The sequence below is a fragment of the Paralichthys olivaceus genome, chromosome 22, assembly GCF_024713975.1.
Source record: "Paralichthys olivaceus isolate ysfri-2021 chromosome 22, ASM2471397v2, whole genome shotgun sequence".
Lineage (NCBI taxonomy): Eukaryota > Metazoa > Chordata > Actinopteri > Pleuronectiformes > Paralichthyidae > Paralichthys > Paralichthys olivaceus.
The window spans coordinates 8672512-8684893 of record NC_091114.1 but is presented as its reverse complement, the minus strand read 5'-3'; the positions used below and the strand labels follow the sequence as shown (position 1 = coordinate 8684893).

General features: G+C 41.2%; 1 protein-coding gene across 1 annotated transcript in view; it reads right to left on the bottom strand.

Moving 5' to 3' along the window:
• Nucleotides 1-12382, bottom strand: part of LOC109634906 (collagen alpha-1(XXV) chain) — a 139944-nt gene that overhangs the window by 33833 nt on the left and 93729 nt on the right. Inside the window, exons 7-10 of the mRNA XM_069518703.1 lie at nucleotides 7674-7745; nucleotides 6997-7113; nucleotides 5937-5972; nucleotides 313-339 (exon numbers count right to left, since the gene is read on the bottom strand). Of these exons, the coding sequence (XP_069374804.1) occupies nucleotides 313-339; nucleotides 5937-5972; nucleotides 6997-7113; nucleotides 7674-7745 (252 nt within the window). The remainder of the gene's footprint in view (nucleotides 1-312; nucleotides 340-5936; nucleotides 5973-6996; nucleotides 7114-7673; nucleotides 7746-12382) is intronic.

Here is a 12382-nt window from a genome sequence, read left to right as displayed (position 1 = left end):
GCTCTGTGTCTTTCTCCGTCACTCTTTTCCCTTTGCCTCCTCACGCCATTCCAGCCTTAACTTGCCTGTTGTTCTATTTACTTGCCCCGAGACAGTTACTATGTAAACCAAAACAGAATTCTAATGCTAAAGAAATTCCCAGTTGGTTTACGTTAGAATTAGGTTCATTAGGATTGTAACATATGGACTGAAAAAGCAGATTTCAGCCTGATTAAGTGTACCTAAGTCAGGAAATCTTATTTTATCTAATTTAACAGAAAAGTAAGATGTGCCGTTGGGAGTAGAAATGTTTTTTTTCTTTTTATAACTTACCTTTGGCCCTTCTGGTCCTTCAGGCCCCTACAAATGACAAGAGACAGAGCAACAGAGAGTGGAAGAGAGAAAGAACAGAATATGTCAGATAAAATAATGTGATTTCCACAGCCAACATGGTCACAGCACAGAGACTGGCAATGGTTTTGGTAGGATTTCATACAGTGAGCGCACACACCCCTTCAGGCAGAGCAGAATCAAATTGATCCCTTGTTTTATTCCTTTGACAAAAACCAAAAATCAACTCCCTCTGTGCCTTATTTATATTGAGTTGCACCAAACAAATGAATCCCTAATAACTTAATATTTACGGTTTAATCTATTTATGTTGATCTATGTCTTTTTTCATTTTAGCAACTGTGAAAATGTATCTGCTTTGACTGTTTGAAATTCTGCGCTTCTGGTCCAACACGGACTGTGGTTCGTTACCTAAACAAGCCGTTAGTTGGAAAGACTTGCAAAGCCAGGAAGTTAGATGGAGCAAAAAGGCGCCACATCTCTTCTTGAGATCTGAGTTGGTGATAGATGTGTCTGGGAGGACAGTTTCTATTTTCAACCTGCTGTTATTTCGCCACAGAGAGTCTGGCGGCCATGACGGATCCTCAGCCTCCTGCACCAGTACCTCAGGGGCGGATTTAGAAGTGGGGCCAGGGGGTACTGGCCCCAGCTGAAATCTGATTGGCCCCTCAAATCCCCCTTTCCTCTCAGCAGTTTTTTTAAAAATAAACCAATCACTTACTAACAATACTTAGAATAAAAATGACAATTTGTTGCCAATTTATATTTTCGAAGCTTTTTTGAAGTACACAATGTGCTTTAACAACGGAACATTTTTCAAAATATATTCAACTAACGGTGCTAACAGAGAAAAAAGGAATAACTCAAATTCGAAATCCACCACTGAATCTACCTAAAAACAGCCGGACTGCTTCAGGAAAAAATGGAAAACCAAGCTGAAAGTTAATTCCTTCCAAGTTGGCTAAAGCTTGACTCTGTTCATCAACACAACCATGCTTGGCTGTTACACCTAGTGACACCTCGTGTTTGCCAGCTTATTTCTCACCATCGACTCAGGATCCACAGTGAACGGATCCATTTGGCTCGTCACGCGCAGTTGTGTCGAGGCTAGGACGACCTTGTGCTCTACAAGTCCGCTGCAACAACTTTTTATTCGGCTTCACTCTTGTTGATGCAGTATAATTTGCTTAAAACTAAAGATTGGACGTTTGTGTGCCTGTATTTTAAAAAGTAGTCAACAAAGACAAGTTCAAGTTGAAAAGTTTGTCTGTCTGTAAAAATGTCTATGAAGAAGAAATGGGAGTGATGACCGCCAACCCTAACCCTATCCTACACCTCACGGCCAAAGCACCAATGCTTGGCTTAATAACCAGTTTTCTGAGAATAGGCGGTTTGTTTTATCTATTCCATATCTTATTTAGTTTCTGAAGCAATCACCAAGAGACCGTAGCTCAAGACTTTCCCATTCTCGGTTTCCCCCTTCTTTTTTTTTTATTAAGTAAAGAACTAGCTTGTGAAAATGCAGCAGCAACAAGTTCTCACATTTACAGAAGCAGCCCACACAGTTGCAGCTTATTTATGGTGCATTCCGTCTGCACTTATAACAAAAACCTCAATGAACAACTTTCATTATCCCGGCCAATTGAGAGAAAGGTTTTCCTCCTACTTGCCTTTAAAAGCCTTTGTTAGCTACCCTCAATGGGGCTTGGTAAACATCTTTATGACCCACTAGGTATGTGCAAGCATGTGCCACTCGCCTGAGTGCTAATTAGCCTGGCTACATCTGAGAGCACTCAGGGCCTACTGGCTGAGGAGATTTTTTTTCAGAGAGTCAAGAATCATTGAGGAAGTCCTGATCCTGCTTCTTTTGTTCTCAACTTTGGGCCCTGACATCTCAAGAAAAGTAAAATTGAAGGTCATTCAATGAAAGATAAAAAGATAATAATTTCCGCTACAACAGCACAAGCTCGGCATATTGCACCTGAACTCTATTAACAATCACAAAAGTGAAAATAAACCATAAACTTACAATATCAACTGGATGCCGATTGAAGTTGAGCATCCGAGCACAAAGCCCTAAATGTTTGATGCTTTCATTCATGACTTGGAAATGACAAACAATGAGGCTACTGCCAGGTCAATTCCCACACTCGGTCTGCAGGCAAACCCCTCAGCCACTCGAAGATCCTCACAGGGTGCATGTCCGATTCTCTCTCAGCATTTAGAGGAAAAAACATTTTGGCCCATCAAAGCACAGAGACGCAGCATGTCTGAACTTTGGGGTATTAAGAGCTTCTGTTTAAAGCATCTGTTTGACTTATACGATCTGCGTAAAGGCTTTGCAACATTACTTTTATTTATATTCAATTATGGCATTTTTTTGCTTAAAAGGAAATTTATTTTTTTGACAGTCTGGGTCTTATGTTGGGCCCAGGTAGCTACAGGTTAGCATAACAATGCACTGGCTGCCAATATTGGAAAAATTGTGGATGTGTGTGCTTTCTTTAAGCATACACGACTCTTCACTTTTGTAAGCCCTTTCAGTCGCACAAGCTTTACGGCTAAAACAACTGTAAACAACACAGCAGCACATGGTGGAGCAGGCCACCCAGTCAACTTTGAAGTTTAAATAAGAGGAAGCTCCGAAAAGCAAGAAACATAGAATTTGTGATGAATTTTTCTTTATCTTCACCTTCATATGTGCATCACACAACCACATCTGTTATACTTGGATTAAAGTGTAACATTACAGTATGAGATTTTCCCATTTCCATTTATCTACAAAGTCAGAGGTGTGTACAATATTATGCTGACATAAAGGCAGGTTTATCAGATTCTGCAGCAACTCTAAATCTGTAAATCCTGGGCAATAAACATGACCTGATGACCTTGGTACTAAAATCCTGTCACAATAAGACCAAGACTTTCCTTTGAGAAAATACTTTTCCCATTGATGTCAGCATTTGCCCCAACATAGTTGGCTACTACAGAGCATGTCCGAGGACATTTAGTCACATCTTTGCTCCTCATGTTTGGCTTCACATTAAAGGAAAAGAAACTCAGTCAAGGAAACCAAAAATATTAAAGATATGTCCACATTATACAGGCACGTTGAGAAAACTAGATCCCTGCATGCATGTCTGTTGTGCATTAAAAATAAATATCCAAGGTGAGTCGCGAGCCCATGGTGGGTTATATGGAAAGAGTAGGATGTAAAAGTTGATCCGTGAAGGTCTGTGATAATTGAAAGAAATAACAGCAGAAAGCTGGAGGAGGTTTTTTCATTTACAGATGGAACGCAGCACACAATACACCACTGCTTTTCTTGTCTTTCTTGAAGCAAAATCAAGTTCCAAATGAAAACTGTATGCAAGGCTGGAAGCCACCTTTAGAGAGCCGAGGACCTCCTTAATTTGCCCCAGAGACACCTTATGGCACTGATGATTTCGAATTGAATCCTGAAACTATTTCCTTCTTCTTCTTCCTCCCCCCTCCTCCTTGTTTCTCCACAAGAGCTTAATCCTCCTAACCAGCACCATATGTCCTGGAAGGCTGCTGGAAAACTCTGGAATCTACTTTTGCCTCTTTAACAATAGCATCTACATCACAAAACGCTGAGCTGTGTCAAGTGGATGCTATAGCTCTGAGAGCACCGTAAAAAGAAGCAAAGTTTTGTGAAGGACCAACCTTAGCATGTCCACCATGAGTTTGGATCGGAAGGTGCCGATCACAGCTCGGCCTCTCAGTGGAGCCCATCAGTCTGGATGCTTGTGCACATCTAATTCATATTGATTTCCAAAGGCCGAATCAAGGGTGTGGTGTTGTATTTCTCGATGGAGAATTTCTTTTTATTCCCTCTCCAGAGATTTGACATTCTAAATGATAATTTACATAAACTTCTCTCTCTGGTCCACTATCTTATCTTTGCTCCTTTTTTTCTTCAAAACGCCATTGGCTGGAAACAGAAGCTCTGAACTGCCATGTCACATCTTTTTACAAGCTCTGGGACGTGCTTATCTCCTGCTGCTTAACACAGGGTGGGGTGGGGTAGATCTTCAAATGATGACATTAATCCTTGTTAAAAGTACATTACTGTCACGGTGTTTATATACTCATGATGGAGTGTGTCTTATTTCAAGAATTACAGCGAGTAGCCCATATTTTTTATACAAACATCTCAAGCTCATTTTGAATGGGAGTCAACATTCATGTTTAGGAGAAATATTCCAGCAGCTGTCAAGAGCAGTTGTGTGAGCACTGGAGACTAATGGGAGCTCACCTGGGACCATCTATTGCAACTCTGACGAGCATGACATGCTAATTTTGGAGTGCCGCTCAGTGTGATAATAGGTAAAAGATATAAAAGTCAACAAAAGCTGAAAACTTAAGCAGCATTTTACAGAAAGCGGCAAGTGAAATGACCTGAAAACTATTAGCAACAAGGCTTTAAACTCCTATTTCTCTCTTGTTAATGTGTCTTTTTTTTTTCTATAAAGCCTCATCATCTTTTATTTTCTCTGCCCGTTTCTTTCCGATCTAGCAGATTTTCCCACACCGTGAAAAAAGGTCCAGGGCAATGGAATCAGAAGATGAAAGCGCTTGATAACACCTCTTCTGTCAGCTTCACTTTCCCTCCGATGCACTTGTGAAGACTGACGTTACCAAGTGTTCTCTCGGGTCCCGTTTTCCGACCTTGCCTTCTCTGGAATTTGGCTTGACCTATTCAGCTAAGCTTTTATGAGGAAACTTTAATCAAATGCTTTATTTCCCGAACACCACAAGCAGTATCCAATTGCTGTTAACTGGAACAGCTTGTCCCTACTGTATAACGGGTTTTTGAGGAAACTTATGTTTTTGAAGGGTGTCATAAAAAGTGTCATTAAGTAGCAATAAACCACTTTACGAATATCTCATAAATATTGTACATTTAAAAATATCCTAAATGGCAGCATCTGAACACGACTGCTTTGATAAATGATGTTGATAACCTCAGAATGTAATTGTATAACAGTGCCCATTCTAAACCTGCCTGTTTGGAATGGGCTGTTTGTTTGGCCTGTGGTGAACCTGGTTGCAGTTTTCTTTCTGAAACTGTAAACGTTACCTTCCTGCAGTAATGGTTTACGGTGAGTAAAGACCGACTGCTGGACTCAGTCCACAGAACTCATGAAGCTGCACCACCACTGCTGCATGGAGAGCCTTTCACCGAAATTCAGTGATGATTGACTCAGTACACAGAACCCCAAACTGGGGAATCAGTTGTTGTTGTCATTGTTGTCTACTCTATTGCATCAAATTCAATACTGCACTTCCTTGGGTCCTTAACAGTACACATGGCAAGTGCGAGACACATACATAATGACAGATTTCTGGATTAAGATAAATATCTGCAGATATTCCTTCCTCTTACAAACACTTTAAGTAAATGCAACCTTAACTTTTGGCAGAACCAGGCTATTTGCCATTTCATCCCATTTCCAATCCATTGCTTTAAAGGTTGTTGACACTATTTCTAAAGGCTACATTTCCTAGCACCTATATTTCATTGATGATTGCTAAAATTCAAGGTGAGACTCGAGAAAGGGAAAAAAAAAAAAAAGTCTTACCACAGGTCCTGTTTCTCCAGGCTGCCCCAGATCACCCTTAAGGAAATAGAAAACAGACAGTTAATGTAAGAGCAGCAGGCTAAGTCTTGAAATTTTAAATAGGTCATAAACAGCATTCAGAATTCAAATTGTCTGGTTAACAACACAACACTCTCAAGATTATTATTTTTGTATTCCCCATTTCTTTTAGCAGCTGCTCTGGTGTGTAGCAACCGGGTTGCCAAGTAGAGCTCAGCATTGTTCAGCTCATATACCAAGTTGGCTGGGAGGCATTTATCATGCTGTGCCACCTGTACCCTTCACTGTCCCCGTCCAACAACCTTGTTCTCTTCTTTGGTTCAGGCCTGGCTGTCGGATGTTCACGCAGCTCTCAGGGTAGAAATGAGACGTTAGCCATGTCCACATAGCTCTGCCAAAGTCAATGCTTGAACTGTGTTCCCGTTTTTTTGACATTCACAGGAGGATTTTTGCCACCGTCTCTGTGAGATTTTCATTGCAGCACAAGTAAATCATAAAATAAATCACAGAAAATTTAATTTCTAGGGAAAACGCGAGTATTGCAACTGCAATCAGGGGGAGCTTAAAAACAATAGTCATCAAATCTTGGAAAGACTCAGATAAACAACACTTTATATTTTTGCACCCCCACGGTGAACTCAGCCAAGTCAATAAAGATCAGCTGGAGACCTTGGAAGGTTTTATGGCTCAACGTAATTGACAGGCGTTTTCTGTTTCATCTTTCTCTCACAGGCAGAATTCACATAAATTTGTGTAATGCCAGTGACAGACTTAAAGACATGGAAAATATTACATTATAATGAAAACCAACCAAGTAAACGTAAATACATGGAAAAGAGCATTTTGGATAATGAACTGCGCTGTAGTTCGTTGAGACGTCATTTGAAAGGTTTTCATTGGGATAAATCCCTCTGGCACTGAGTCAAATCATTATGAATGAGCTTCATGAAAACAATGAATTTTTATTTTTTCTGAAAACTAAAGTAAACCTTTGTAAATTGCTAAACCAACTTCCCCATGGCAGGTGAAGATCAATACTCACTGGTAGACCAGGCACACCTCTGGGCCCATCTTTCCCAGTGTCCCCTGGAGGCCCCCTCGGCCCTGGAGGGCCTGGTGGCCCCGGAGGCCCAGGCGGTCCGGCCTGCCCCTGATCTCCCTGTGTAGCAGAATAGCAAACATTTCATCATCATTAGGCTGTGATATCGTTGGATCAGTTGAGACTACAGCAGTTAAATAATGATGAAGCAGAGAAATGTTCTGGCAGGTGGCTATATGGGCTGCCTCCATTCGTAACATTGAGTAGAATTTGTGCTATTGAATCTCTCGGCTAAAGCTACATGTAGCATACAACAGTAAAGATGGAGCTGCAGTTGTTTATCTACGGCTGAAATATTAATGCATGCATTCTATAATGGACCTCATGAGAAGAATAGGGTTTATGAAGTGCAGACTGAAAAAGGTCAAAGTGTTCAGAATGTAGAGCTACAATCATCAAAGAGAGTCCATTATTAAAATGGATTGTCAAAAAATATTTAGCCAACTAACTTGCAAAGACATTTAAATAATGCTAGGACAGTCATTCATTCATTGTAACAGAGTGCATGTGACACGTCTGTCTGAAGGCTTGCATGCAAACTGCCGAATGGCCAGAGAGAAGTAATACGAAGAGACTTGGCACGGTGGACTGGAGAAGATGAGTGAAGACACAGCCACTACCTTAATGAGCCGTCGCTTTATGAGCTGCTGGTCAGCGGAAAGAAAGCCATGATTGATCTTAGGGAAGACCATCTGAGCAGGTGTGTGAGGTCAAGAGGTCGAAGGTCACAGAGGTGAGAGAAGGTTGAAGAAGGATGAGGTCCCGGAAGAAGAAGAGGGAGGAGGAGGAGGAAGGCAAATGCAAAAAGAAACAGATTTTGTTAGAAAGGCCTGTGTTCGTGGACCGCACTCCAGCGCCTTCACACATTGGGGAGAGAAATCCACACTTTTCCAGCACTGAGGTGGTTTGCTTCGGAAGTCTGGGCATATTTTTTGGAGCCAGGGCCCATAATTACCACCTCGGGGGTGCGAGGGTGCCACAGCGGGCTCGCAGTCCCCGGAAAAATGGGAATTTGTCCTCCCCTGTGAAAGCGCTGTCATCATTATCATTATCATCATGCCTGCTGCTAAATCAGACCCCGGGAGCTGCGCACACTGACACCAGCTTAGTCGAACCCTCTGAGTTGGGGTTGATTTATTAACCTTGTGCCTTTCAATGCATGCTTTTTTCTGCTAGTGTCCATTGGTATTAAGTGGCTTCATCCATCGCTGAAACAATCCTGAAGGCCAAATTGGTGGATTGAAGGATTTGTGGTGAACCATGGGCACGAGTTTTAAAAAAACACCTCGGTTCATCGACGAGTTTTCCTCTTGGAGTTCCTTCCATTCATTTTAGCATCAATGGACACAAGCCAGACCATGTCTTGCTTTCAAGATTCCTATTGTTCCAGTCCGCTACATATTACTGGACTATACAGGCCACCTTTTCTTTGGCATGTAGCATGGAACAGGAATCTCTTGAGTGAAAAACTGGTAGCAGTAGTGTGGAAGGGACGATTGACTGGCTGTGATTAATTAGATGGTGTTTTTTCCCTGTGTCTACTCTATCATCAGGCTCGGAGAAAAAGCAGCCAGCAATGATTCATTTACTCCCAGTGTGCACTGCAGAGGGGTCGGACTGAGCAGCTACAGGCGACACCACCACCGACAAACCTTGACAGTCAGGATCTGATTGCTGTGCAAAGCAGCCAGCGTAGGGAGACCAGGCAATCCCTAAAGGGACAAACAGCAGAACATGGCACAACACACGCATGACATTCAAACACATGGGTGAACAAAAATAGATGAAGGGAGAAGAAGATAAGTATCCCACTTATAAATATTGTTATACATTTCTCAAGTAGGCAGGGTAAGATGTGGGGATTTAAAATTATTTCTTGGTTTCCCTTTCTAATTATCAAAAGCCAACATCAAAGCGATTTGTTTTGAGGACAAGACATTTCAATTAAGGCACCAGCATTTAATTTAACTCTGCCATGAAACTAATGGCACTGGGGTCATCCTGTGTAGAGACTATCCATATAAGAATGTTTCTTAAGGTGACAGACTTTGTGCTATGACACGTTGATAAATTGAGGTATGGTATTGTTCGAAGAGTTTGGGGGACATCATACAAATTGAGATGTTTACTGGAAATTCAAACAAATGGTTCCCAATTCCCTTGTTAAAATTCCTCATGACAGATGTGACCCACTCATGAAAACTAATTGAAAGAAAAAAGCAATGGGTTTTCTGCTTGTTAAGATACAACACTGGTTTATGGCTGAATATTAGCTTTGATATGAGTCCAGGAACATTGACATATCCCCAGCTAGACATGGTTTTACACTCACATAAATGTAGCCCATTACATTTTATTCCTTTTAGAGATATTGTCAATATGTAGGCATATACATATATATAACATTTATGGCACTTTCATGCCTGTCAAACAAGGCCTTTGATATTGATGAGAGTTTGAAAGTCACAATGCCATTTCTGTAACATGCATTGACTGCAAATTTCTACGCAGAACAGCAATTCTCCTATCTCCATAGATCACAACAACTATAATAAGCTTGAGATGTCTTTCCGGTTTTGGGGGTCCAAAGTGATGTACATGGGGGTGCTAGAAAGAGTGACAGTCAGGGCATAGACTGGAAGGACGACATGACAACCCCTCAAAACTGAAGCCAAAGTGCCTCAATCAACACCCGGTGGCTGGCCGCAGTATAGGTCATAAATACTGCCTTCTCCATGTAAGCAGATGCGACATAAACCAGATTAAAAGCCAGGTTCAGAGAGATTGTGGAAAAAGATGCAGTCCGGGAGACTTTCAATTTGGGTCCATGTCCCATCTATTGGGGGTAGGACTTATGACCTGTAATGCAGCTAGCCTCCAGGGGGTGAACAAGATGCTTTGGCTTCACTTTTGAAGAGCAGTATTGTTATCCATCTTTGTATACAGTCCAGGATAGATTCCCATTTTAAAATGAGTTCCACTGGAAACCAACTCATCGAGGTAAAAATTGCACCAAACTGATAGCCCAATTTCTTTATACTGCTTCATACTGTAAATAATCAAACCGAATTAACTTATGAGTTTTATCTCTAAAGACTGGCACACTAGCATGTTGTGTAAGAGATCAATCTTCTTCGAAGCTTATACGATAAAATCTGCCCTATCCAAACATGGATTTGGTGCCATGTCTGTGGTTTTCCAAAGATAATTCAAAAAGCATGGCTCATTAAGAACGCAGGCTGATTTAAATCAGCTCTGTAGCAGAACAGAGAGAAATGGATACTCTTATACTGCAGACAATAGCAATGTTGTGGGTAGCTTAGAAATATTTCTGAAGTTATTTACAACCTCAGACATCCTGGGGACAAAGGAGGGGAACAAGTAGTGGATCATGGTCAGTGGGGGAGAGGACAATACAAGGAGTCCAGGCATAAAATGTGTGTTGCATCTGCAGTCTCCCTGGGTTGTTGCCTGTTTGCTTTTACAATAATTTTGATGCTGGAGAGAAGCTGTGGTCAGATCGACAGCACGTTGACAACCTCTCTGACCAATGTGGGTTTGAAATGTGGACAGAACGAACTAGTTTCTCTACAGGAGGCAAGAGAGGGGAAAATCTCTACGACAGTAGGTGTTGGATAGTTCTCACCTTGCATTGCCTCTGTGCTGCTATGTGTGAGAAAAATAATGACAGAGAACCCAAACTGATTGCTTTGTTTTATGTTTTTCCTCCAAAGCGGATTCAATTGGTTATATGGTGAGAAGCTCTGTTGCTATGTATTGCCATGCAGCAATATGACTGCAATTGTAGTAAATAAAATCCGACATGAGGACAATCAGCAACAGCCATTTCAGGATACTGACCAAAAGCAGCATCTCCCTGGCTGCACCAGGCGCACAAAACATCCAGAGCAACTACAGGCTGTGGCATTTCCTGAAAATCCATCTACAGATGTCTTCAATACTTTTAAAAGTAGAATAGTACATGGATTTGAAGCCTCAGATTAGGCATTACTTAGATACTTCAAATCCGTCTCCAGTGAAATTCATCTAAGGCCTCTGATTTCATGTGCAAACAGCCCACTGTACAACACTTCTTTGTTCTTAACTGAAAAGTCAAATGCTGGAAATTACATAACCCCAGCCTCTTTATTTTGGAAGAACATTTGGGCAAATTTGTCAAATCCCAAGATGTGAGAAAGAAAAAAAAAAGCCCTGGACAAACATGGGCGCATTTTTTTTTTTTTGTGAAATCTCAGGAATTTTTCCTCTAACTGACCCAGGAATTCACCAACCTTTGCCTGACAGCTGCAGCTTGTGCCATTCCTCAAAAAGACCACACACCTTCCTCAGTGATAATGCACACAGACAGCGACGCCTGTTAAATTCCGTTTATATACCACCAGTGGAGCTTGAGAGGTGGCCACACATTTGTTTGCCCAAAACTGGACGATTTAGTATTTAGTTGCTCGGTTAACCTTTGACATTTTGGATGTGGCCAGTGACCCTCGGGGTTAAGAAATGACTGACCCTGACATGTGCGGAACAGGCAGAGAAGGTGGTCGTCTGTGGGGAAGTGCTGCCCGCCATGTGGCAATTTGAGTAACACTCGTACACATCTTTGGCCACTATGGTTGATCGGTTCTAATTGACCTTTTATAAACGAAGACTGTGTCGGAAATCATCAACTCATTCACTTACCCCTACTCATCATATAGGGACTTTTATGTAGATTAATCTATAGTGAGGAAAATAACTAAACGCATCGGGACACTACTCAGCTAACTTGTCTGTGCAACATCGGACATTGGACAATCCTATACTTGCCCAAATTTTAAATGTTTATTTAACAGTTAGTATTAATACTTTCAGGTAAAAAGCACATTGAATGGCCATTAAAAAAAACGTATTTGCTGCAGCATGTGCTGTGATGCGCTGCTCTGCTCTTATTACATATTTTTCCACCACAAACTCACAGATTTGTCTCAATCAAAAAACAAACTATGTAAATATCATTATAAATTATTTTATATAGCATAATATGAAAATGCCGACAATTATAAAACCATCAGTCTTTATCCTCACAATAAGTTTGACATTTTTTGATAAAAATTTTTGTCTATCATCGCAGCGTAAAAAATTCATGTTGGCACATATTGACCATAGGTTGTACACTACTTTTCGCGATACATAGAGGGTAAAAAAGGGAGGATATAAAAAAAAGTTCCACAAAACATTTGCACAGCAATACAAAATGTCAGATTCAGTATAAATAATGATCAGTGAGTGATTTTGGGCACAGCACGCGATGCATAAACACAAAACGTCTGTC